The sequence below is a fragment of the Chelon labrosus genome (assembly GCF_963514085.1).
Source record: "Chelon labrosus genome assembly, chromosome: 18".
Classification (NCBI taxonomy): Eukaryota; Metazoa; Chordata; class Actinopteri; order Mugiliformes; family Mugilidae; genus Chelon; species Chelon labrosus.
This window is the reverse complement of record NC_140351.1, coordinates 748,083-775,678: the sequence shown is the minus strand read 5'-3', so window position 1 is coordinate 775,678 and position 27,596 is coordinate 748,083. Positions and strand designations below refer to the sequence as shown.

General features: G+C 44.7%; 3 protein-coding genes across 13 annotated transcripts in view; all 3 read left to right on the top strand.

Moving 5' to 3' along the window:
• LOC311503225 (uncharacterized protein) overlaps window positions 1-27,596 on the top strand; it is a 300,665-nt gene that overhangs the window by 79,157 nt on the left and 193,912 nt on the right. The gene's annotated exons all lie outside the window — the stretch shown is intronic.
• On the top strand, window positions 700-15,094 carry LOC311503231 (uncharacterized protein). 4 transcript variants are annotated; one of them, XM_084565844.1, is made up of 4 exons: window positions 700-1,779; window positions 8,263-10,696; window positions 10,781-10,872; window positions 11,511-15,094. In XM_084565844.1, the coding sequence occupies exons 2-4, from the start codon at window positions 8,353-8,355 to the stop codon at window positions 11,592-11,594; spliced, it is 2,520 nt and encodes an 839-aa protein (XP_084421970.1). In that variant the 5' UTR covers window positions 700-1,779; window positions 8,263-8,352; the 3' UTR covers window positions 11,595-15,094. The 4 variants fall into 4 exon arrangements, with proteins under 4 accessions (XP_084421970.1, XP_084421968.1, XP_084421969.1 ...); XM_084565842.1 differs by having other exon boundaries at window positions 700-1,820; XM_084565843.1 differs by lacking the exon at window positions 700-1,779 and adding an exon at window positions 6,469-6,617.
• LOC311503681 (uncharacterized protein) lies at window positions 4,493-5,383 on the top strand (the record flags this gene model as incomplete). The annotated part of the gene is made up of 2 exons (XM_084566548.1): window positions 4,493-4,840; window positions 5,186-5,383. Coding segments are annotated over 2 exons (546 nt in total), but the record flags the coding sequence as incomplete, so codon positions are not given.

Sequence of the window (27,596 nt, the reverse complement as noted above, 5' to 3'; positions counted from 1 at the left end):
ATGCCTCAAAAATCAGGCAGCCAAAAAAGAAAAGAAAAGAAATTAAGAGAGGAGAAGGAGTTGAAGGGTCGACAATATGTCACCCAGTATTTAAAAAAAAAAAAAAGGTGGGTTTGTTAGTTGTGGTGGAAAGTTCTGGAATATTAACTTTCTCCCTGTCTGTGGTCTATAAGCTAGCTCCCTTTTCTCACCATGTTAGCTCAAGAAAACTCTGGATTTTTACATTTTACTGCTATATTAGTTAAATAATCAATCCAGTCAAACATTTATCAAGCTGTTCTTATTCAATAATAGTTGATCTCCCCTCTGTCAAAATGATGTCTCATTGGTAATGGTAATGATAGTCAAAAATACCATTAAAATACATAATTATATGTAAAATGGCATCAAAAAAAATCGTCGCTGTGTTGGGGGGCCCTGTAAAGATTATTTTCATGGGGCCAAAAATCCCTAGCGGCGCCCCTGATCACACATCACTAATATTAAAGAAATAAATATTAAGATTTTACAGTAAAAAGCCTGATTTCAAAACTGTATCCTTGAGATAACGTTGAATCACAATGATGAAGGGCCTCCATGACCCAGAATGGCGCACACACGCGCGCTCCTTATGCAGCTGCGTACGCACGCGCACCAACGGCAGGTCTCAACCGTCGATACTGACAGTCAGCGGCAGTTGGCGCTCAAAGTCAAAGATGGAGCTCTCCACGGAGGAGCTCCTTCAAAAGCTGGAGGAAGCCGGACTAAGTTTGACAGAGGAGGAGGCCCAGAGATTCAGAGGGAAGTTCATTTGATTATTTGATTGAGCTGGAAAGTTGATTTATTTTTCTGGTTTTATATATTCTATGCAGCCTTTTGGTCAAACTGAATAAACCGAGCTACTAAACTGCGTTAGCTAGCATTGACCTTATCTAGAAAATGACGTTTGCTTGCTGTCAGATATCAAAGTTAAATCTAAAACAATAACAGGTTAACATGACCAAAGATGTGCTTTAGAGACGATCTCTTGTGCCTCGTAAAGTTACGTTTTATTGACGGGTTTTGTGTTGCTGGATGAAAATGATTTTGCTAATGCTAACTGCTAGGTAGCTAATGTTAGCTAAAAGTTGCTGACAGCATTGCCTGGCTAGTTAACATAGACGCAGGGACTAAAATGTCCCCTGAAGGTCCACATTTGTCCCTCTCTGTCTCAAAGGCCTTCTGACTGTCCGTTTTCCTAACGTTAAATGCTGGCTAACAGGAGATGTGAAGACCTGGAAGTAGCTGCTAAGTATAGGGGTGTAGGGAGACCAGACGTCCCCGATTTACGGGGACAGTCCCCATTTTGGATGACCTGTCCCCGGACAAAGCTGTCCCCGAAAATGTCCCCAATTTTAGCGTTTTATGAATGAGAAAAAAAAAAATGCACAAGCATTTCACCTGTTTTGTAAATATATTTCTGTATTTCTATCAATCTTCTAAAAGCATCTATTTAAAACATCCAGTATTATATGATGTCAAACTCATACAAGTATATTATTTTATAGAAAAGAAAAGAAATGAAGCATCTGAAGATGCACATACTGTAGATCCTTTCTTGTTAAACAAAGCCAACTTAGTGTTTGTGGAGCCTTGGTTTCATGTGAATGCTATGTCTCATATTATCCAGCAGATGTCGCCACATTTCATTAGATCAAATGCTTCCAAACACCTGAACCATTTCAACACAACTGCTTCAGATTGATTCAGAGCTTCAGAAAGCTTCAGGTTCTCCATCACTACAGGGTTGGAGCAAACCAGGTGCATCTCTTTTTAGGCTCCTCTGGAAACATTTCCTCTGTGTGAGTTTGCAGCGTGTTTCTGTGTTTGCTGCTGTTGTCAGTCTATTTGCAGGTGTTTTCTGAAGTTGCAGTGCGTTGAGCTCTCTGGGCCACCGTAGAGTCAAGGCAACTTGATTCCAGATAATGGACTGATGCCTTCATCTCATGTCCCCCACTCCAGTCCCGTAGGTGGCGCTGAATGCTCCTAAAAGATGGTTGACAACCGCCAACAAAAGACAAGAAGATGAAGAAGATGAAGAAGATGAAGAAGAAGAAGAAGAAGAAGAAGAAGAAGAAGAAGATTGAGGCAGTGAAACAACCAGTTTATTGTCTAAAAGTCCAGTGAAGGCTCCGTCCCCTGCTAGCCCCAATGTTGATACAGCGTCCTCCTGCTCCTCCTCCTCCTCCTCCTCCTCCTCCCTCTCCTCCTCTTCCTCCTCTTCCTCCTCCTCCTCCTCCTCCCTCTGCTCCTCCTCTTCCTCCTCCTCCCTCTGCTCCTCCTCCCTCTGCTCCTCCTCTTCCTCCTCCTCCCTCCTCCTCCTCCCTCTCCTCCCTCTCCTCCTCTTCCTCCTCCTCCTCCTCCTCCCTCTGCTCCTCCTCTTCCTCCTCCTCCCTCTGCTCCTCCTCCCTCTGCTCCTCCTCTTCCTCCTCCTCCCTCCTCCTCCTCCCTCTCCTCCCTCTCCTCCTCTTCCTCCTGCTCCTCCTCCTCCTCCTGCTCCTCCTCCCTCTCCTCCTCCTCCTCCTCTTCCTCCTCCTCCTCCTCCTCCCTCTGCTCCTCCTCTTCCTCCTCCTCCTCCTGCTCCTCCTCCCTCTCCTCCTCCTCCTGCTCCTCCTCCTCCTCCTGCTCCTCCTCCCTCTCCTCCTCCTCCTCCTCCTCCTCTTCCTCCTGCTCCTCCTCCTCCTCCTCCTCCCTCTCCTCCTCCTCCTCCTCTTCCTCCTCCTCCTCCTCCTCCCTCTGCTCCTCCTCTTCCTCCTCCTCCTCCTGCTCCTCCTCCCTCTCCTCCTCCCTCCTGCTCCTCCTCCTCCTCCTCCTCCTCCTCCCTCTCCTCCTCTTCCTCCTCTTCCTCCTCCTCCTCCTCCTCCCTCTGCTCCTCCTCTTCCTCCTCCTCCCTCTGCTCCTCCTCCCTCTGCTCCTCCTCTTCCTCCTCCTCCCTCCTCCTCCTCCCTCTCCTCCCTCTCCTCCTCTTCCTCCTCCTCCTCCTCCTCCCTCTGCTCCTCCTCTTCCTCCTCCTCCCTCTGCTCCTCCTCCCTCTGCTCCTCCTCTTCCTCCTCCTCCCTCCTCCTCCTCCCTCTCCTCCCTCTCCTCCTCTTCCTCCTGCTCCTCCTCCTCCTCCTGCTCCTCCTCCCTCTCCTCCTCCTCCTCCTCTTCCTCCTCCTCCTCCTCCTCCCTCTGCTCCTCCTCTTCCTCCTCCTCCTCCTGCTCCTCCTCCCTCTCCTCCTCCTCCTGCTCCTCCTCCTCCTCCTGCTCCTCCTCCCTCTCCTCCTCCTCCTCCTCCTCCTCTTCCTCCTGCTCCTCCTCCTCCTCCTCCTCCCTCTCCTCCTCTTCCTCCTCTTCCTCCACCTCCTCCTCCTCCCTCTGCTCCTCCTCTTCCTCCTCCTCCCTCTGCTCCTCCTCCCTCTGCTCCTCCTCTTCCTCCTCCTCCCTCCTCCTCCTCCCTCTCCTCCTCCTCCTCCTCTTCCTCCTCCCTCTCCTCCTCCTCTTCCTCCTCCTACTCCTCCTCCTCCCTCTCCTCCCCCTCCCCCTCCTCCTCCTCCCTCTCCTCCTCTTCCTCCTCCTCCTCCTCCTCCCTCTGCTCCTCCTCTTCCTCCTCCTCCCTCTGCTCCTCCTCCCTCTGCTCCTCCTCTTCCTCCTCCTCCTCCCTCTCCTCCTCCTCCTCCTCTTCCTCCTCCCTCTCCTCCTCCTCTTCCTCCTCCTCCCTCTCCTCCCCCTCCCCCTCCTCCTCTCCCTCCTCCTCCTCTTCCTCCTCCTCCTCCTCCTCCCTCTGCTCCTCCTCTTCCTCCTCCTCCCTCTCCTCCTCCTCCTCCTCCCTCCTACTCCTCCTCCTCCCCCTCCTCCTCCTCCTCCCTCTCCTCCCCCTCCTCCTCTTCCTCCTCCTGCTCCTCCTCCTACTCCTCCTCCTCCCTCTCCTTCCCCTCCCCCTCCTCCTCCTCCCTCTTCCTCCTCCTCCCTCTGCTCCTCCTCCCTCTACTCCTCCTCCTCCTCTTCCTCCTCCCTCTCCTCCTCCTCTCCCTCCTCCTCCTCCCTCTCCTCCTCTTCCTCCTCCTCCTCCTCCTCCCTCTGCTCCTCCTCTTCCTCCTCCTCCATCTCCTCCTCTTCCTCCTCCTCCTCCTCCTCCCTCTGCTCCTCCTCTTCCTCCTCCTCCCTCTCCTCCTCCCTCCTCCTCCTCCTCCCTCTCCTCCTCTTCCTCCTCCTCTTCCTCCTCCCTCTCCTCCTCCTCTTCCTCCTCCTACTCCTCCTCCTCCCTCTCCTCCCCCTCCCCCTCCTCCTCTCCCTCCTCCTCCTCCTCCCTCCTCCTCCCTCTCCTCCCCCTCCCCCTCCTCCTCTCCCTCCTCCTCCTCCTCCCTCTCCTCCTCTTCCTCCTCCTCCTCCTCCTCCCTCTGCTCCTCCTCTTCCTCCTCCTCCTCTCCTCCTCTTCCTCCTCCTCCTCCTCCTCCCTCTGCTCCTCCTCTTCCTCCTCCTCCCTCTCCTCCTCCCTCCTCCTCCCCCTCCTGCTCCTCCTCCTACTCCTCCTCCTCCCTCTCCTCCTCCTCCCTCTCCTCCCCCTCCCCCTCCTCCTCCTCCCTCTCCTCCTCTTCCTCCTCCTCCTCCTCCTCCCTCTGCTCCTCCTCTTCCTCCTCCTCCCTCTGCTCCTCCTCCCTCTGCTCCTCATCTTCCTCCTCCTCCTCCCTCTCCTCCTCCTCCTCCTCTTCCTCCTCCCTCTCCTCCTCCTCTTCCTCCTCCTCCCTCTCCTCCCCCTCCCCCTCCTCCTCTCCCTCCTCCTCCTCTTCCTCCTCCTCCTCCTCCTCCCTCTGCTCCTCCTCTTCCTCCTCCTCCCTCTCCTCCTCCTCCTCCTCCCTCCTACTCCTCCTCCTCCCCCTCCTCCTCCTCCTCCCTCTCCTCCCCCTCCTCCTCTTCCTCCTCCTGCTCCTCCTCCTACTCCTCCTCCTCCCTCTCCTTCCCCTCCCCCTCCTCCTCCTCCCTCTTCCTCCTCCTCCCTCTGCTCCTCCTCCCTCTACTCCTCCTCCTCCTCTTCCTCCTCCCTCTCCTCCTCCTCTCCCTCCTCCTCCTCCCTCTCCTCCTCTTCCTCCTCCTCCTCCTCCTCCCTCTGCTCCTCCTCTTCCTCCTCCTCCATCTCCTCCTCTTCCTCCTCCTCCTCCTCCTCCCTCTGCTCCTCCTCTTCCTCCTCCTCCCTCTCCTCCTCCCTCCTCCTCCTCCTCCCTCTCCTCCTCTTCCTCCTCCTCTTCCTCCTCCCTCTCCTCCTCCTCTTCCTCCTCCTACTCCTCCTCCTCCCTCTCCTCCCCCTCCCCCTCCTCCTCTCCCTCCTCCTCCTCCTCCCTCCTCCTCCCTCTCCTCCCCCTCCCCCTCCTCCTCTCCCTCCTCCTCCTCCTCCCTCTCCTCCTCTTCCTCCTCCTCCTCCTCCTCCCTCTGCTCCTCCTCTTCCTCCTCCTCCCTCTCCTCCTCTTCCTCCTCCTCCTCCTCCTCCCTCTGCTCCTCCTCTTCCTCCTCCTCCCTCTCCTCCTCCCTCCTCCTCCCCCTCCTGCTCCTCCTCCTACTCCTCCTCCTCCCTCTCCTTCCCCTCCCCCTCCTCCTCCTCCCTCTTCCTCCTCCTCCCTCTGCTCCTCCTCCCTCTGCTCCTCCTCCTCCTCTTCCTCCTCCCTCTCCTCCTCCTCTTCCTCCTCCTACTCCTCCTCCTCCCTCTCCTCCCCCTCCTCCTCTCCCTCCTCCTCCTCCTCCCCCTCCTCTTCCTCCCTCTCCTCCTCCTCCTCCTCCCCCTCCTCCTCCTCCTCCTCCCTCTCCCTCTCCTCCTCCTCCTCGTACCATGAACGTTTGACATGTAGCTTGTTGTGCTCGGCGCTAGCTGTTAGCCCCTGATAGCCGCTAGCTGTTAGCCGCTGATAGGTGCTAGCTGTTAGCCGCTGATAGCCGCTAGCTGTTAACCGCTAGCTGATAGCCGCTAGCTGTTAGCCGCTGTTAGCCGCTGATAGCCGCTAGCTGTTAGCCGCTGATAGCCGCTAGCTGATAGCCGCTGATAGCCGCTAGCTGTTAGCCGCTAGCTGTTAGCCGCTGATAGCCGCTAGCTGTTAGCCCCTGTTAGCCGCTAGCTGATAGCCGCTGATAGCCGCTAGCTGTTAGCCGCTAGCTGTTAGCCGCTGATAGCCGCTAGCTGTTAGCCGCTGATAGCCGCTAGCTGTTAGCCGCTGATAGCCGCTGATAGCCGCTAGCTGTTAGCCGCTAGCTGTTAGCCGCTGATAGCCGCTAGCTGTTAGCCGCTGATAGCCGCTAGCTGTTAGCCGCTAGCTGTTAGCCGCTGATAGCCGCTAGCTGTTAGCCGCTAGCTGTTAGCCGCTGATAGCCGCTAGCTGTTAGCCGCTGTTAGCCGCTGATAGCCGCTAGCTGTTAGCCGCTGTTAGCCGCTGATAGCCGCTAGCTGTTAGCCGCTGATAGCCGCTAGCTGTTAGCCGCTGATAGCTCTCAGAGTCTCAGTCTTTGAACCAGTGCATGAAACCTTTTCTGAGCTTTGTTATTGACCCAGTTTGGGTGGAGGTCTTCAGTGGATCAGAAACCAGACCTGGTGCAGCGTTGACGGCAGCTTCAGTTCAGCTTTAACTAAATTAACCGTAAGACATTATACTGATGAACCTGATAACTAACCACTCAAGACATTTAACCACTGATCTTATCACTTTAATGATGACTCTGTGATGTGGACAGATATGAAGACACTAAATCATTTACTGTTGCTTGGATCTCTTCATTTATCTAAAACTATTAATACCAGTAGAACCTGTACAGTCTGTATTAAATGTTCACTGTTGTGAGACTTTGAAAGCATTAAAGACATCCAACAGTTTCCTCTGTGGTGGTGAAGCTAAGAACTGAGACCTTCACTCAGACTGAATATTAAAGGCTGAACATGAAACACATAGTCAGCTGCTGCCGGCCGCTGCAAGAAATCTGCTGCAGGAAGTTTAGTTTGTGTGTGAATTATTAATAAATGAATCCATGAAGAAGCTTCTTGGACACATTGGACTTAGTCAGGTAATATATCATCTGCAGATTCAGCCACTGTCCCTAAAAACCTGTCCCACCTCACTGCAGCGTAGTACTGTCAATCCTCTGGACCCACATATCAAGGACTCCAGGACGTGGTCTTTGTTCACAGCTGGTCTGATCATGTTTAAGGACAGATTTACATATAAATGCAGATGCTGATTTTATTTCCAGTAGGAAGAAGTTTGCATCCACTGCTTCCATCCACTGCATCTCCAGGCCGCTTCCCGTCACATTTAACAGCCTCAGATGAGATGCTGAGGGGGAGGTGGAGGATTGCAAGTGTCAGGGCTGTTGATGGTTACCATGGCGCTCAGTCTGTCGTATGCATGTGTTCATGTGGAGGTGTGTGTGTGTGTGTGTGTGTGTTTAGTTTTGGGCTCTAGAACAATCGGTTCCGTTGAAATGTCCTCGTGAACATTTGGTTTTAATGGAGCTCTTCTATACATGAGGACTGACGGTGATTCCCTGAACAGACAGGGCTTCATTTCATGCTGCATTCACTCCGTCATGTAGTCACATAATGAAAATGCACCTGGAAGATGAGCAACTACCCACGGACGTATCATCACCTGCTTCTGCTGCCTTTTACAACCAGGACAGTTCAGTCTGTGCTGTTCTTGTCAGTAGAATTAAAGGCTGCACAGCGTGAAGGGTCGTCTTTACATTCAAGCGCCGTGCGGTCAGAAGGGAAATCTAAAGGTTCATGTAGTCAGAGGTGGTTCTCAGAGTGGGTACAAGTAGTAATGTAAATGTGTGTGAGAGTGTGTGACTACAGGGATTATGGGTCTCAGTTAATCATCTTGCAGGGACTCTCTGGCTGTGTGTGGGAGGCAGGCCCAGTCCCGCAGTCTTACATAAGAGTGGACATAATGCAGTTTAATTCAGCTGCTTTTAATGTGCTCCCTCTCTATCTGCACACAGCTCATTTATGGAAACATTCCCTCAGTATTTAGTTCACAATAAATATGCATATAAGGACATATATTCCTCTAATACTGAGAGGAATGTTCAGCAAATGTCCAAAACACACCTTGAGTGTGATCCCTCAGCTTCTGTGTCTTTGCTGGTTAAAAATCAGTAGATTTAAATGTGTTCTAAGCACAAAGATGTTCACTGAAAACACTGGTATTTGTTCCCATGCTGCCAGGATTAGCCGTGCATTCAGCACAAAACAAACCTCTCCTCTCCTCACTCTTTCTTGTTTCTCAGAAAGCAGCCTTGGTGGATAGAGAGGCAGATGGAAAAGAACTGAACGAAGGTTGCATCACAACTGAGAATCACAACCTCATCCCCGTCGCCATGGAAACAGCCGAACAATCAAAGCCGGCGATGCAGCGCGAAGCGGAGGTCGCTGTGGCTGACTCACCTGAGCAGGGAAAGGATTTTGGTGCAGATGATGAGCGAGCCTCTCCAGAGACGCTCTCGACAGATTACCTGAGGGAAAAGGTGACGCCTGGAACTTTAGGAACCGCTGTGCCGACCAGCGTATCTGAGAATGACAAGCTAGACTTCTCTGAGACCAGCGTTGGCTCTGAAATGCCTTGTCAGGATGAAAAGGAGGCTATGGCATTACAGCCCGGCCACGACGAGCTGAACAGGAATGAGTCTGTGGCCTCATCTGTGTCTGATACGCTCTCCAGTGTTGATAGTGTTTATGAAAATGAGGCCAGTCGTAAGAGGCAGGACATACCAGAACAGGACCCTGAGCAAGAACAAGCCCCCGAGCCAGAGCAGCATCCCGAACCAGAACAGTACCCTGAGCCCCAAGAAGATCCTGAACCTGAACCTGAACAGTACCCTGAGCCCCAAGAAGATCCTGAACCTGAACCTGAACAGTACCCTGAGCCCCCAGAAGATCCTGAACCTGAACCTGAACAGCACCCTGAGCCCCAAGAAGACTCAGAGAAGGCCTACTCCTTCGAGCCAGAGCTATACCCTGACCCAGAGCAAGACCCTGACCCAGAGCTATTCCCTGACCCAGAGCTATACCCTGACCCAGAGCAAGACCCTGACCCAGAGCTATTCCCTGACCCAGAGCAAGACCCTGACCCAGAACTGTGTCCTGACCCAGAGCAAGAAACTCAGCTAGAGGCGTACCCTGAGCCAGATCCTGAAGCCGGTGACAACACTCATGAAGATGATAGTTTTCAAAACCTGGGATTGTACCCTAATGAAGACGCAGAGGCCAATGAACTCCTATTTGACTCGTGCATCACAGAGGAGTCAGTATTAGAGCGGTGCATCAGAGAGGAGGTAATGTCGGATGTGTCCAACGAATCCTGTCGTGACCCTGACCCTGATGAAATGGATGAATGTCTGAGAGTTGAGATTGCTGCTGCCTCGTCAGATAGTGAGACGGACGAAAGATGGAGAGCAATATTCTCCTCTTCTATAAATAAAGAAGACGATGACTCATATTTGGACAGTCTTCAGCTGAGTGCCCAGGAACTCTTTGTGCAGAAAGTCGAGGTGACAGACTCTGAAGAACAGGACGACGGCAACGTTGAAAATGTCCATTTTGATGTCTCACAAGGGGAAGAAGTTCTGGAACAACCCGAGGACATTATTTCCTTTCCTACCGCCCCACAAGAGGTTAAATATAACCATCCAAGCCTTCAAGGTTTGTCCAAAATATCTGAAGATGACAGTGAAAGCAGCAGAGATGTCAGTCATAACCACACAATCCACCAGGAAAACAATGACGACACAAACAAGAAGCTGCCTAAAGACTTCTGTGTGATACAGGAGACCAAGAGTGAGAACGTTAGTACGGAGCATGTGGACTTCCGGTTGGCTCGTAAACAATGGCGTGAAATGGAAGAGCAAACCAAGAACAAGATTGTCTTACCGACAACCAAGCAGCTAAGCTTCCACGGCAGCCACAGCTTCATGTACACACCAGTCCGCAACATTGAAAGAACTTACAAGAAAGCACACGATCTGGAGAACTTAAACCTGGTCAGGGATTATCCTCACGCACAATTTAGCCCTTGCTCCGAGGACTCGGGTCTGGATGATTCCAGTTACAGGTCCCCTTACGATGACCCAGAAACTCCAGTTGACAGAGAGATTCACATCCCGATGGAGAGGGAGGACACCTTTAAAAGAGAGAAGGGCCTCTCCAGGATGGGCAAGTCCACCGATTGTGTCCCATCACGAGGCATCCCAAGATCCATAAGCACTCCGCTGACGCCATCGTTCATCATTACCTCCTCACCCACCAAGGAACCACACAGCCATGACGTGTCGGCAAACAACATTATCATTCTGGACCCGAGCAGTGATTTCACCTCCGGCCCCAGACATGTGACGGACAGCGCCCCAGCCCGGTCCGGTGAGTGGCGCTGTGAGGACAGCAGCTCCAGCCTCATCATCCTAGAGACGTCCAACCTGATCATTCGCAGTGCCTCCGAGTTCTCCCTCAACAAAGCCTGTGATGAGCCCCAGGAAAAAATGTTCCTGAACAATCCGTTTTTCAAGCTGCGTTCAAGGAGCCAAATATCGCTGGTGGATGAAGAGATTAAGATGGTGAAGCAAAGGGAGGAGGAGCTGAGGAAAGAGAGGGCAAACCTGTACGGTAAAGACAGGTTCAAAACAGAAAGGGGGTCCAATCAAATGGACACACTGGCATTCAGTAATTCAGGTATGTCATGTTATTTACAGCGCTGTTCCTCCCTGTTTGTGTCTATACATTTAAGTTAATAATGATCTTTGGTCTTCATGACAGTTGATGTGCCTCAGAAGTGCAAGTCCTCTCCATCATCACCAATGAAAACCGCCTACAGGATGGATCGCTCCACGTTATCCTGCGATCACAGAGTAAGTTCAAATAATCACAAAAAACATGTTTTATGTTTGTGTTATTTATAATAGTATTGATATTTATTAAATTTAATTTACCTTTTTATCAAGAAACAATCAAACAAAAGGAAGGATTTTATCTAAAGTAACTCTGAACAGATAACAAGGAGATTACCACGAAGAACTGGTTTACTTATCCCACTTTTAGTCTAAAGCCTCAATCAGACCTCAAATTAACACCTGTCCAGGTTAAACAGGTCCAGGTGTGAACACTGATCTGGTCTCTAGAGTCCAGGTTAAACAGGTCCAGGTGTGAACACTGATCTGGTCTCTAGAGTCCAGGTTAAACAGGTCCAGGTGTGAACACTGATCTGGTCTCTAGAGTCCAGGTTAAACAGGTCCAGGTGTGAACACTGATCTGGTGTCAGGATGGAGATCAATAGATAATAACTTGATGTTCTTGGTTCTGAAACAGCAGCAGAGATCCATTAGAGACAGTAGCTGAGTTTATTTACATCCAGAGAAACTGAGATCAGATCTGAGAGCTGGATGGAGACACATGTTAATACCAGGTGTGAGGTCTGACCAGGTCCTACTAACCTGAGAGAGGAGGAGGTCGTGCTTTAACAGCAGCTAAACGATCAGCTGTCTTTCAGTTTCCAGAAGCCTACACTGGAGGAAGACGTCAGAGCGCCATGGCTCTGCGCTGGGAGGCTGGTGAATTCACAAAGAACGACTGAACAGGAAGAGGTTTGGCCTTTTAAGGGCATCAGCTGTCAGTGTTGTTCTCATGCAAGTAAGATGCAACTGTGTTTTATTTTTCATGTTGTGACATAACCTAACCTCTGGATCTGTGATGCTTTCAGCAAACACTGAAGTAGTTTGGACAATAAATCCCATTAGAACTGATTCATAGATTAATGAAACTATGGACATGAATAAGCACAACACTTTAATCTGACCTGGGGGGTGGGGGGTTATGGTCACACAGCTCTGACATCTCCTCATCATTCATAGCTGGAAAGATGCAGGTTTCAGTATTTAGTTGAACAAACATCAGTGCCAACACACTCTCTCAAACTTCTGTTTATTTTGGGCCATGATGAAGGATTTGAAGCCATGGTGTAAAGAGATAACTCTCTGATCAGTGAATGTATGACGTATAAGAGACTCTAATCATTTTAATAATGGCAAGCCTCTCTGTGGATTACCCCTTGACTCTAGAAGAATATATTAAAAAAGGTTGAAGCAGGAAGCTCATCAGCGTAGAAGAATATCTCAGAACAGAGCTTCTATGTCACATGTACGTGAAAGAGTTACTGGTCACAGTGTTCTGTCAGTATGATAGTGTGTGTTCAGGGTGTTTAAGTTGAGTGGCGCCGCTATGAAACAAGCTTGATGAGAGTTCTTTGACTGGACCAGACCAAACAATGAGCTGAGACCATAGACAGTATATAGATGGACGGATGGACAGCTCCTCTACAGTGAAGCCAAAGCAAGTAGAGCTCCCCCTGGTGTCTGGCTGCAGTATAGGCTATAAGCTCCACCCCCTCCATGTTAGTGGGCGGGACTTGGACCAAACTAAAACACTAAAATACACGTTAAATAATTTATTTCAGTGATGGTTCCTGTCATTTTAGGTAGTTAATATAATGTTGATGCATGTGTACATTTCTGGATAAGTTTCGTTTTAGTTGACACTATAAAAACAGGATGTGACATAATGCCGACCACCAGTTGCCATGCCAACCGCTCTGTAAAGAGTTCCTGTGGGACTGTGAGAGTTGTAATAAATAAATAAATAAACTAGTCCAGTGTATAATCCATCATCTCCTTGTAACAGGTGGAGGTAGAGCAGAGCGTAGTATTAATTAAACTAAAACATGAGTGAGTCTGGAGGAAGTGTGGGCGGGGCATCAATATCACAGCTCCACGTGGCTCCGCCCTCAGACCGTACTGATCAGACTCTGGATCCAAACTCACCAGATGGCGCCGCCCGTATCCCCGGGAACATAGAGTCAGTTTGACCAATGAGAGGAAGAGGAGACGTGGTGTCCATGTTTATATACAGACTATGTGTTGAGACATGTTAGAATCACAGTCTGTGACCTGATGGACATGAGGACCAGGAACTCTTTTAACATCCATGTGACATGTTGCCGACACGTTTAAGAAAGTCTTTACAAAATCAGAAGCACTTATTTGATCTAAATAATCAAGTTTAATGACACTGAAAGTATTTCTGTTTGAATGTTGCTGACTCATGTATTGTAGAGTCCCCTCTTTGCTACAGTTTTCTGGATATTATCCGTGTAAATCAGATTTGAGAACATATTTTGGTGTTCCTGTACGTCTTGATTAAAATGCTACGGTGTTCAGCGTATATTGATCGTATTTTTTCATACTGTGCTTTTTTGTTGCAACTTCTATTTGAGCTGGATTAGCACAATATATTAAACATACTGTATTATATCTATATTTCACTGACTCAGACAGCTTATTATAAATGTTTCAGTTCTGTCTCTGGCTCAGTGAAGCTTCAGAAGCTCTTCATCAGTCAAGACAATCTAATCAGCAGAGTCTCCTGTAAAAAGTCCAGACTTCTCCTGACCACTGAGACGGTCCTTGTATGAAATAAAAATAAATGCATCATTTTATTTATTTGTACCAACATATAGTTGTTAATGTTGAGTCATGTTCTGTTTTATATTTCTTTCAAACACTTTTGCTAAAAAGAAAAAAGACTCAACAAAGGTGATTTTAATAAAGATCTACAGTCTGATATGTAATTATTTCTGTATTTGAATCTTTCTTCACCTTCCCTTGAACAGCTCTGTTGGTGTTTGTATGCTTTAGTGATGAGGCTGCTGATGTTTACATGCTGTATCCTGTGAATAGCCCATGCTGCTGGGCCTTTTTGGAGCTTACTGGACTCTTTATGACTGAAAGGGGCTTTTCACTGTGTATTCCTCATGCAAGTATTGAAGAGATTGGCAAAATAAAAGATGTATATGAAGAATCCTGGATGAAGAAGCTTTGTCGTGTCTCCTGTGTGGAATGACCTGATGTCTGAGTGGTTGCAGATAAAAAAGAAGCTATAGCTCTCAACAGTTTAGAGCTGAACTTTAAGTTTAATGTTCACCAGATATGACAGGGCTTCACGTGTGCATCCCCTCCCTTCTCTCTTTTTCTTTGCCAAGTTAAAAACATAAGGATCTGGATATTTTCACATAAGATACACGGGGAATGAAGATGTTGCTTCAATCGACCTAATCTCGTCTCATATTCATATAAATACATATGGACTGCAGCTAATTAGACACAGACAGGTCTCATTGCTCTGCAGCCGTCTCTTCAGATGGGACGTAACGGTCAAATTCTGTCAACATTGCTGATTGCTCTGTGTCTGGGATAAGGATGGTCCAGCCTCAGTCTCTCCTAGAATATATCAGATATGCTCTAGTCCTCCCACATCTCTGCTGGGTTTTCTATACAGACACTTCATAGTCCTACCTGGAGATAGCTGTCATCACCCTGAAGAGAGAAACTGAGAAAGTTAAAGATGTTGCAGAGTTGTTGCCGTCAACCTGAAATCACTTGCTGATAATTGAATGATATAGATGTTATAGACGCAGCCAGGGACTGAATTTACTGAAAATCTGAAGGAAGTTGCACTGAAGGGAGAGATGTGATGAAAACCAACTAAATCTAAAAGGAAAGACAACAAGACAAATGTGCAGATGCATGTAGTTTACATTTAATCAGATGGTTTGTTCAGTTTAAAACATGATGGTACGTATGAACTGGAGAAAGAACACGGTCTCTCTGTTAAATGATAGTAGAGGGTGGGAGTATAGTATATCTGGTACGTCGCTGTTGAAAGACTGGTGCAGAGAGTTGACATTTACAAGATGTTTGTCTTTCACGTCCACGTACACCCACGTAAATGAACCCCCACTGACACACACTAATTATTTCTGCATGAGAGCAGAAGAAAATAGTAATATGTGAAAAAGCAGCCTAAAGAAAGTAAACCTAAGAGTTCACTTTTTGTCATGAGTGCTTTTAACAAACTATTTGTCAGTGTGTGTGGAGGGAAGGGTGGAGGTTGATGCTGCTGCACCATCAGACTCTAATGACTCTGCTTTAAACACCGTTAATTCATGAAATAATCCAGAGAGCAGCAGAGAGGAGGCCTTGGTTTCTATTATTCTATTATTCTATTATTCTTTCAGGATAAAGAGTGAACTGACAGAAGGTAGAAACATACTTGTAATATGCACCACTCCTCTTAGTCTTTGACATGTTATGGAAACAGAGACTATTGGTGGCTAACACTCTGTCACCACCTAGTGGCAGAGAGCAGCACCTCCCTCTCAGGCCCTCCCACTATCTGTTGTTGGCGTTACCGTGGCAACAGTCTGGCGTTTCCTCTCACAAGTGAGAGCAGAGCGAGGGAGACAGCTCAGACATGAACAGCCTCTTCTCCAGGTAAGGCTTTTCTTCTCCAGGTTAGAACAGAGAGGTGCTTCCTCCAGCCATCTTTAAAGACTCCACGTGTCCCAGCAGGGACGTCCAGGTGAAGAGCATGGAGCAGACGGTGAAACACGCTGAGAGGTACCTGGGGGAGATCTGCTCTCTGCTGGCCTCCTACACCAGGAAAACAGCCAAGCTCAGAGACACGGCCGACCTGCTGGTCGCTCAGCTCTTCCACTTCTCCGGCACAGAGGACCGTGAGCTCCAGACGGGCCTGAAAAACCTGGCTGAAGACCTGGCCATGGTGCAGGACTACCGGCAGGCTCAGGTCAGGGGACTCTGGTTAGAATATGCATGGCCTGTGGGACTGTTGCTAAGAGGAGTGGTTTGTTGTTGCAGGTAGAGAGACTGGAGACCAGAGTGGTTGCTCCTTTAAAAGCCTACGGAGACATTGTCAAGAATAAAAGGGTGAGTTAAGAAACTATCATTAATAATAATGAGCCAGGTTTAAAAGAAACAGGTGGTTAGTGGAGACTCTGGACAAACTGTCTCATCGTCTCCAGCAGTCCTGTACATTCATCACTTCCTGGTTTCTTCATGTTAGAAGATGATGAACCAGGAGAAACAGACATAAAGCAGCTCATTCCTAGTTCTTCTTCTGGAACATTTTTCCACTTTTAAACTGTGATTCAGTCAAATAAATCAACAGAAATACAATTAAACACTCAGTTAATGTCTCCCTGCTCAGACACTAGTGACACTAGCTGAACATGTGAACAGGATCTATGTACTAGTTTATGTGAAGTCAGCACTGCAGCCATGAAGAATGAGTTCAGAGATGATTCAGGTGAAGAGAAGAGTGATCTACCTGTCCACCACATGTCATCATTAACAGATGAACTGAAAACAACCACACAACACGTCCATGGTCTTGACTGTGTTAGACAATCACTGTGACCAGGATTAAAACCTTATGCAGAGACAAACAGCTTCAAGTCGGAGTTTAGAAAGTGTCCAGAGCCACAGATACACTCAGCACTCTCTAAATCAGATGTTTAGCTTTTAATTGTGTTTCTTTTATTTATTTCCTGCTGCTAGAAAGGGAGACTTGACGTTTCACTGTGTGCTCTAAGCTGCTGTTTTTACTGTGCATGTGTTTCTTTTAATGAGCTGACAGTGTTTTTATCATTTAGACTGATCTAAAGAAGTTCAACACTGACCTGAACAGAGAACTGAAGGAGTTACAGAAGCTGGAGAAAATCCGTGTGAAGAACCCAGCGGACCGTCAGAGCATAGTATCCTGACAGACGTTTCTTAGAGATCTGGCTCCGGTCACAGATTAGAAACAAGAAAACAAACACATGGTGGCGCTATAATGTCATACTCATGCTGCCTGACAGGGGATATTTATGACATGGTGTACTCTCTGTTATCTTTACATGTTTGCTACTAATATAATTACACTTTATGTTTTCTTGACCACACCTTTCAGTCTCAGGTAATGTAATGACTTCCTGGTTGTCTGGTGAATGCAGCTCCTGCAGACGAGGAGGTTTGTTCCTTCATGTTCTCCGCTCACTGACAGGCAGAGGTCAACGCTCAGAAGGCTTTCAACAACGCTCAGCGCAGCGTCAGGCTACTGGAGGAGAACATCACAGACTTCCAGAGACAGAAACTGGACCATATCAAAGTCAGCCTCACACGTCACACATGGCTCTACTATTTATTTATTTCTATTTGGGACTAACAGAGAAAAAGTTGTGTTTGTCTCTGCAGAAGGTTTTCACAGACTTCATCACGGTGGAGATGATCTTCCATGCTAAAGCCCTGGAGGTTTATTCACACACGTGCTACAACCTGGAGGCAATAAACTGTCAAAAGGATCTGGAGGTACCTGAGTCACCCACTCTCTGAAACTGTTCATTAAAGCAGGATGTCAGTTTAAAATGATGCAAAACACTCACAAATGCCCCCGTCACTACACGCTCAACTGTGGAACTGAACATATTGAGGAAGTGACAATAAACACCACGTGAGTCTTGAGTCTTGACTTGTACTGACAGCCATCAGCAGCTCCTTCAGTCTCTGAGGGACGCCTCGTCTCTTTGAGTCTCTCTACTCTGTGCAGGTCCAGGTGTCTGAGTGATTCAGCTCTTGTTAGTGAGTGAAGGACACTGAAAAGCTTGAACCTCTGTCTCTGTCTCCTCAGCTGTTCAGCAGTCGGATCAAGATGTCCGACTCTCTGTCTGGACCTCTGGACAGTCCTGTGAGCAGCCGCACCTCTCCCGTTATAAACCACCACCTCAGTCCTCACCTGGCCTCCCCTAGACCACAACACCTCAGGTCAACGCTGGCCACGAGCACCGGCCAGAGCCACAGACACCAACACGGCCTGCACCCCGACAAAGCCAGGGGGGTGAGGCCCGGACGTCCTGGTTGCTATGGTGACAGAATGAGAATGCTTGTTGAGGATAAGGTCTCCAACTGTTTTATTTGCAGCCTCGTAGCTCCTTGCAACGCCAGAGAGGCATGGATGAAGAGGAGGAGGAGGAGGAGGAGAAAGATGAGGAGGAGGAAGAGGAGGAGGAGGAGGAGGAGGAAGAAGAAGAGGAGGATGAGGAGGAGGATGATGAGGAGGAGTATGCATCAGAGAGGGAGGAAGGTCTCCACGCCAGCAGACAGTCGTATGCTGCCCAGGATGCAGAGATGCACAGATGTCAGCAGTAACAGTGCTGTACTTTAATAGATGTCTGTGCTTGGTTATCAGCCACAGCTGCTTCATTAACATCATGAGTCATATTAACAAACACTGAGTTCTTCTATTTATTTATAGCGTCATCTCTGCTAGAAAGTAGCCAGATAAATGACATTTCATTTCTAAAAGGACATGTCTTGTAGACGTGGTGTGTTTCCTCTGGAGTTAGTTAGTTAGTGTGGATGCTGGGAGCTAAAGAAGAGGCTGGCTTTCAATCCTAGACAACGATGCACTTCTTAGAAGAACAACAACTAAAACCAAAGAGCACAAGTAGTTCTGAGTTCCTCTGACATCTAGAAAAGGTCAGAGGTCAGACAGGTGTCCCAGTTACTTCCTGCTCATGGTTTGCTGTATCTCTGAGCAGTGAATGGTGGACGCGTCTCCTGTCTCTCCTGGACTGGAATTAAATCAGGTCTCAACAAATGAAAGAGCTGTCACGCCTCGTCACTCTGGCCTATTTCTCAGGTGTGTTTCAAGACGTGCTGCACAACAGCTCCAGCTGACACGTATGTAAACAGTGGACAGTAGAGTGGATGATGGATTAGCATTTAGCATGGAGCTAACACTGTCCATCAATGTAGTTCCTGGAATGAATCCTTCCTCTTTTCTCTGTAATGTCTGATCCAACCTTCTAAATGATCAAGGACAGCACAGCAGCTGAGATCCAACTCTGGACAGAGATCTGTACAAGTCAACAAATAAATGAAGCTAGTTTTATGCTCAGGGCTAACGGGCTAAAACAGCTGTTGACGTGGACTCTCAGGTCACAGTGGGATTCTTCAGCATTCAGACGGAGAAAGCAGCACAGGACCAGAACCAGAACAGAACCAGACTCAGTCAAAAGAGACTGGTTAGCATCCAGCTGAGCAGCCTAGCGCTGCCTACCTGCACAGCTGACAACAGGTGAACGTCACGTTGGTAGTAAAGTGGCATCAGGTGCGTTTGTATCAGAGCTGTTTTCCAGATAGCAGCACAGTGTGGGACCCATGTCTGTGTTATCAGTTCATCAGTCATTGTGTCATGGAGCTAAACCTCCCTGTCTCCATGTCACATTTAATGTCAGTCTTATTCTTCAGAAGTCAGCACCTGGAACAGATCATGTCTGCTCTGTGATACTGTTCCTTTCACTCCAGTTAAAGCTTTGACTGTTTGTTCCATCATCACTCCATGAGTCTGAACTAAGTCACACTAACACGCTGCTATTAGACTCAAACAATCCACTTGATCTGAAAGATTCATTTACTAATCAGTCTTTTCTAGCTACACTTTCTAACTGATTTCTACAACATGTTCTTCATTCAAGTCTTACACCCTTAGAATCAGATCACACTCAAGCATTTGTTGTTTCTCATCTGGTTTTGTTTGGGAGACACTTCCTGTTTGATGCTGACCACATTGGTCACGTACCTCTAGACAAACAGATAGATCTTTGTTGTCATTATACACACCACAGGTACACACATGAACATAAATGACTCAGATAGCAGCGATTAAAGCACAACTAAATAAAAGTGTCTAAAAACAAAACAGTAATAAAGTACTAAAGTCCATAAGAATACTGCTCTAGATTACTGCATCATCCTCAGACCTGAACCTGACTCCAGACTCTCTGCAGCTCACAAGTCTTATGTCCTGAGGTATGAAGCTGTCCTGCACCTCAGGCTGCAGCACCTCCTGCCTGAGGCCAGCAGAGACAAGAGTCCATGATGTGGACGTGTGCAGTCTCTGATGGGGACAGACAGTGTTTGGCTCCATGTCCTTGATGGAAGGAAGAGAAGTCCTGATGATCTTCTCTGCCGTCCTCACCACGTACTCACCACGTCCTCGTCCTCTCTGGAGGTCCTTCCAGTCTGCAGCTGAACAGCTGACACACCATAGAGAGATGCTGTTGGTCAGTAAACTCTCTGTGGTGCTCTGGTAGAACGTGGTGAGGATGTGGGCAGGTAGATGTTTACTTCTCATCCTGTGAAGGAATCAGAGATGAGGTGTTCTGGGTCCAGCATAGATTGTTTGTTATGTGCACCCCCAGGAACTTTCTACCACCCCCACTGCTGTGTTGTTAATAAACTCACTTCCTGGAGATGGAGGGAGGTGGAGCTCACCTGAGCAGGTGATCAAGCTTCATGAGAAGGTGGACAAAACAAACACAGACAGAAATGTGTGTGTGTAGTTTTCTTGGAGTGTGTCTCTTTAAAGACTTGTTGGTCCTGGTTCATCTCAGACTGACTCCATTGGTTACCAACTCCCTGAAAAATAAAAAAGGGACACCTCATTGTCAGAGCCGGTCGACCCGATTCCCTTCACCCTTCCTGGTGTGGTGATTTTTTTTAGCCCTTATTTGTGTTTGAAACGATTTTTTAACTATTTGACTCAAACCTGAATTGAATTAGATTCATATTTTCTCCAAAACTAATGCAATGAATTTCTAGATTTTCATCATGTGGATAACCAAATTATATTGCATTCAGAATGTACATTAAAGCACAACGCTATATAACCCAAGATATTCACAATCACATACCATGGTATTAAGCAAGTCATTTATGTTTTATTAGGAACGAGTGTGAGTGACAAGAACACTGTGTTCCCTCCCTCTCCTCTCATGTTCTCCTTTTCTTCTTCTCTTATGTTCTCTTCCTCATCTTCTCCATGCTCTCCTTTGTCCTGACTCCTGGACTTCCCTTCCTCATCCTAAAAATAACTCAATGTTAATATTCCTGAACATGGAAGTATTGAAATATTTTATGTAAACTTAGAACAAACCTCTACAGCCTTGATTTTGATGTGGAAACATTCATTTCTGTTGTTGTTCTTTTATCTGCTTTTTATTAATTATTTCACATATATTCTGTTGTTCTAATCTTTCATCCTAGCCTTTATTGTATTCTATATTGTTATTTTATGAATCTTATTATTTAAGATTTTAGTTTTATTGCATTTCATTGTCTTCATTTCCAATGGCGGCTGGTGAATTTTGTATTAGGGGGAGCGCAAAGTTTGTAAATCAAACCCCTGTAGGGGGCTCTGGGGGCATCCTCCCCCAGTAGATTTTTGTGATTTTCACGTACAAACTAAGCATTCTGGTGCATTCTGACAAAATAATAAAGACAAAATAGAACATCTCCTTACAAAGACAAATGGGGCCATGGAACTAAGTTTTAACTTAATTTATTTGCCTTGTAAAATCCAGCAAGTTTAAAAGTGCTAATACATCAAACATTTTAATCGCATATAAATATTTGACCTGAGAACAGTGAGAAGTTATTTTTTCATATGGATTTTTAGTATACCATTGAATAATGACTGAAATTTCCCATCCAAGGGGCCAACCAAAGCGGTTTCATCAGCTTCTTCGTTCATGTTCACTGTTGTTTGTAGTCTGAAGTAATGAACGCTAGTTGGTGCTCCAGTATAATCGGTCCGCCGAACTCATCCAGTGAGAAACGTTCCGTGGTGCAAAAATAAGTGTGATTAAAATGCGTAAAAAATGATTAACCCGTTATTTTTGTGTAATTAATTAATCTTAATTAACAAGTTAAAGTCCCGGCCCTAGTTTTAAGTCCTTCATCCCCGTTGTAGTCCATAACATCTCTGTCCCGGGACTTTGAAACAGCACGCAGGGGAAACAAAAAAAGCCGTTTAGCATACACGTTTGAGGTGAAGCACCTTGTGTATGTCCTCCCACGATCAGTAGCCTGCTGCGAAATGTTTAAGTCCGGACAGTCGGGTCCCAACTCCTTCACCCTTTTCTTCTCCACATAGATATATATATATACCAGAGCCCGTCCACCATATTATTAGATTATATTCGTCTACCATATTAGACGTTCTCTGGTATATATAGTCAATGCAGCCGACCGACGAAAATTGCGCGAATGTTTCCTGATGGACGTGATTGATTGATGAATTGTCCAATCAAGCAGCTATCTCTTTGCTCAGTTACGTATGACGCAAGCGCGTTAGGGCGAGCCCCAAATCCTCATTGAAAGTAGGCGTGTTCGACTTTTTTTTTTTTTTTTTTTTTTTCTCCAAAGCTTTATTTCAATTTACAATTTACAATACGTCGTACATTTCAATTTAAATGAGATTTACATCAGTTTCCAAATAACTCATTTGAGGAATAAAAACATTTGCTTGCATTTAAAACATTTCAAGCATACAACCTATTAAACAGGTAAAATAAAATAAATAAAAATAATAATTACAGGGGTTGACTTTTTAACATAGTGCTTCAAGCGTGTTTAAGATCATAGGACTGTAAACTCAAAAAGCAAGAGACTTAGACATTGTTTCATACAACTCACTTATAGACTGGTTTTCCTCTGATAACACCTTTAGGGATGTTATATAGTTTTTTATTTCATTCTTGAAACAGTTTATGGTGGGCTTATTGTTATTCCATTTATTCTTGTGTATATGATACTTTCCCATAATGAAAATAATGTTCACCATTTTGGATACTTTTTTTGACAGACCATCCATATAGATCATCACTTGAAATTTGTTAAACAAAGAATCGTTAATCTCAATATTTAGCCATCGATAAACATTTTTCCAAAACATCGCTGTGACTGAACAAGAGAAAAAAAGGTGTTCAATTGTTTCGTGTTCTGTCATACAGAAAACACACGGATTAACTTCAAAACTGAACCTTTTCCTTAAAGTTTCAGCAGCAGGATAAATGTTATTTATTAATTTGAGCTGAATTTCTTTTACCTTGGGTAAAATTGGCCATTTAAGATAGCTACAATAAGTTTTCATTAATGTAACTTTATTATCTGTTATCTTTATTTTTGTTGACTTTTTGATATCATGGAATAACTTTTCTTTAAACACACTTCCAAGTATTTTGTTGTTGCATTTTCTTTCACCAAATTTCAATTCACCAATTTTTAAATCAGGTAGTTTAACAGACACATTTGAATTTGTGAGGATATTTTTAATCATGTATTTTAAGGGAAGTGGAATAGCTCTACTGATTTGATTAAATTCTCTATAAGAGCATTTTAAATTAAACTTTTCTACAAATGAATTAAAGTGCAACAAATTGCCATTTTCATTCATCAAGTCAGTAACATATAGAACCTTTTTGTCATACCATTCTTGTTTAAATAAAGTCTTTCTGTTAATTAATATGGTTCTATTATTCCACAAGGTGGAACTATGAGGTGTGAAGTTGTGTGTGAATATCATTTTCCAGTAGAGCAGTATTTGTTTATGGAAGTCGGACAATTTGATTGGTAGTTTAGTTATTTCAAAATCACACCTTAACAAAAATTCTATTCCTCCAACATTTTGGAAAAGATATTTTGGTATGTGGAACCATATGGAATTCGGTTGTGTCAAAAAAGCTTTTATCCAATTCAATTTTAATACACCTATCATAGATTCGAAATCAGCAGCTTTCAACCCACCATGTTTATAGTCTTTAACCATCACAGATTTTTTAAGGTAGTGCGTCTTATTTTTCCATATGAAATTGAAAATGACTGAATTTACCTTTTTAATCATTTGGGGGGGAACATAAAGAGATTGGCAAGGATATACTAATTTTGATAAACCTTCTGCTTTTGTTAATAAGATTCTGCCAAGAATAGAGAGATCTCTCCTGAGCCAATGGTTGAGGGATTTTTCCATACTTTCTATTTTCCCTACAATGTTTAGTTGTTCTCTCTTATTTCTATCTTTAGACATTATTAAACCTAAGTATTTTAATTCAGTTTTGACCGGAATGGATCCAATATTTGTCTCAGCACATGGATGAAGAGATAATATTTCACATTTTTTCAAGTTCAGACATAATCCTGAAGCTTTGGAAAAGACTGATATTATATCTAAGGCTTTTTCAATTAAAGATTAATCTTTTAGAAAGATTACTGTGTCATCTGCAAATTGACTTATTCGATATTCAAAATCGAAAATGGTGATTCCTTTAATTTGAGGGTGATTTACAATTAGATATGCTAGCATTTGTGTACATAAAATAAATAATTTTGGCGAAATAGGACAACCTTGTCTAATACCACGTGAAATCTTAATTTTTGGTGTCATTCCAGGGTTTAGGGAGATGTAACTGTAAATATCATTATAAAACATTTTTATGATCTTGCAGAATCCTTCTCCAAATCCGAGTTTTTTGAGCACCGTAAACATAAAATCATGTTCCACAGTGTCGAATGCTTTGAAAAAATCTATGAATAACACAAGACTATCTGCTTGAATGAATGATTGGTAGTCAATCATATCTAGAATCAGTCGAATATGGTTGTGAATATATCTTCCCTTTATAAAAGCTGATTGATACTCTTCTATAAGTTTTCCAATTACATGCTTCAAGCGATTTGCATAAACTAAAGCAAGAAGTTTATAATCATTGCATAGTAAAGTTATTGGTCTCCAGTTGTCTAGCATCGACAATTCTTTTTGGGGTTTTGGTAATAAGGTTATCAAACCTGTTTTCATAGTAGGAGACAAACTTTCTCTCTTAATACATTCCAAAAAAGCGTTGTATAGTAACTTTTTGATATCCGCCCAAAAATATTTTAGGAATTCAGATGTTAAACCATCTATCCCTGGTGATTTACCGTTTTTCATTTGCTTTAATGCATTTTCAATTTCTATTACAGTTAGTTCTTCTTCTAGTATATGTTTGTCCTCTACATCCAGTTTTTTTATGTCTTCATCGATTTTTTCAAATAAAAAGTCGCAATCTGGTTTATTAAATTTTGATTTATATAAGTTACAATAAAAGAGACAAATTTCATCTTGGACTAAATCCTGATCTTCAATTATAATATCATTTGTCATAAGTTTACTTATTTTGTCTTTGTTTTTCAAGTCCAAAAAAATAAGTTGAACTTTTTTCACCCTTTTCGATCCATCTAGCTCTTGATCGAATATAAGCTCCATTTGCCTTTGTTGTGTACATGTCATCTAATTGGGATTGCAATGCCTTTAATTCAGTAATGTTGTCTAAGGATAATTGTGAATTACTTGTTAATGAATTGATTTTGTCAATTAGGTCTTTTTGCTTTTGTTTCCTTATACGGGACAGTTTCTTACCTGTGTCAACTGCTATTTGTTTGGTCTTAAACTTAAACCATTCCCATTTACTGATATCACTCATGTCTAACTTTTCAACCTCCAATATAAGTGACTTCACCTGATCACAAAATTCAACATTTTGTAGGAAATCATTATTAAACTTCCAAATATTTGGAGAGTTTAGTTGTTGCTTGGATGTTAATAAGTGTAAACTAATTATGCAGTGGTCTGTGAGCGGAGAGGCTGATATCTTACAATCTGAAATATCATTACATAGCTCACATGAAATCAGCCAGTAATCTAGTCTTGAACATTGACCGTTTCCTGCAGAGTTATACCATGTATACTGAACTGCTGTTGGATTTGATGTTCTCCAATAATCAATTATATGTGCTGTTGTACATAACGACAGTATAGTGTCGCTGTATACAGGTTGAGAATTTCTATGAGGTAGTCGGTCTAGCCATGAATCTGGGGCTATATTATGGTCTCCTCCCAATATCACTTTATCTGAATTGTATGTTGTTTTCCATTCGTTTATAAATTGGCTTAATTTTGCATAAAAGTTCACATTAATTGCTTGGTTATTAAAGCCATAAACACATATTAAAATATAACGTTTGTCATTTGTCTCCACTACCACCATTAACCAGTGACCTTCAGTATCTTTTTTATGATCAATTATGTTACCTGGAAATCTATTGAATAGTATCATGACTCCTGCTGAGTGTGATGTTCCATGTGCAAAGAAGGCGTAGTCCCCCCACTGAATTTTCCAAAATTTTTCATCAGTCATAACAGAATGAGTCTCCTGTAAAAAAACACATTGCGATTTTTGATCCTTACAAAACAAAAAAATGGCTTTACGCTTTGTAATGTTTTTCAAACCCCTAACATTCAATGACATGAAAGAAATTATGGTTGTTCTAAATACGCTTAACTTCGTTTTTTTTTTCCTATGCAGGAATGAACGTTATCCTTAATAACATATCGAAATATAGAAAAACAACAACTTTGAACTTTAAATCCTTTAACCCCTTTTAGCAGTTAAATCATTTAAACTTTAACCTGGTAAGATTTATACCTTCATTATATTTAAACAAAAATACCTTAGAGTTGCTTCTGTAAACATAAATACATCTTACCAAGTTACTGAATTTTTTGCTCTGCATAAGCAGAAAGTGCCTGAGTGTTTGCTTACTAAGCAGCAATTAGGGGTCAACTCTGCGTCCGTCGATGAGTGCATACCCTTCTCTTAGGGAGGCCTTTTTTCCATTTCTTCTGGCTTCTTGCACCTTGGGCCACAACTTAGCACGAGCCTCACGATCTTCCTTTGAGAAGTCCTCCTTGAACTGAATGTTCATCTCTTTGCACACTCTTGCCTCTCTTGATCTCCTCCATACTTCACCCCGAACAGTTCGCAAGGCAAACTGGATGATTACAGGTCTGGGCATCTTGTTGGTAGCTGCATCGTTCTTTTTTCCCAAGCGGTGCACTGTGTCTACTGACTCACGAAGTTTCTCCACTGACAGCGGGATTACTCTTGTCAGGATGCCGATCACAGTCTCTCTTGTATCCTCTTTGTCTTTTTCAGGAAGGCCCATCAGTCTAAGATTCCACCTTCTCTTATATCTTGTTCATCAAATCTTTTTATCAAATCTTTTTATCAAAGTATGAATTGCATTCAAGATGGTTTCATTTGTAATCTCACCCGACTGGTTTCTCTCATCTTGGTTCCATGGTTTAATTTTTTTGGGATTTGGGCTGGGCAATGGTGTGTGGTTATGAAGAATTTTTCGGTTTTCTTCCTCCATCGCCTCCATTTCTTCAAGTCCTTCTTCATCACATCCCTCTCGCAGGGCCGTCAGGTTGTAGTCGTGGTCTGTTAGTGTTTGAGCTTTAGTCGCTTTGCTAACGTTAGCCATCTCGTTCTCGTTGTAGAAAAAAAACTGAGCAAAAGTGGTTAGCCTCGAAAAACAAAACTCCGTGGGGCTCAGGAGTTATTCGTTCAGTTCTTTTGTGCAGCTGTTGTTGTTTTTTGTCTTAGGATAAATGTCTAGGACGGTTTCAAAAACTTTAATAACGGAGCCTGCAAAAAAACGCGACCGATCACTCCGCCATCTTGACTCTTCTTCTTCTTCTTCTTCTTCTTCTTGTTTTATGGCAGTTGGCAAACAACGTCTGGTTGCATTACCGCCACCTTCTGAAATGGAGTGTGGGTCTGAATACTATATGTCCCTATGCTTAAATGATCTTTATTAAACCAGTTCTTCTAAGAAAAGAAAAGAGAAACTTAAAACATACATCTCCAGATTTCTTTTGTAAAATATCATTTAATATTAAAGGAGTCTCTTCCTCTTCTAGTTGATGTCTTAGCTGTTGCCTCTCATTACCATATCTAGTACATTCTACAATTACATGTTCTATGGTTTCCTGAGTGTTACATACACTACATCTCCCATCAGCA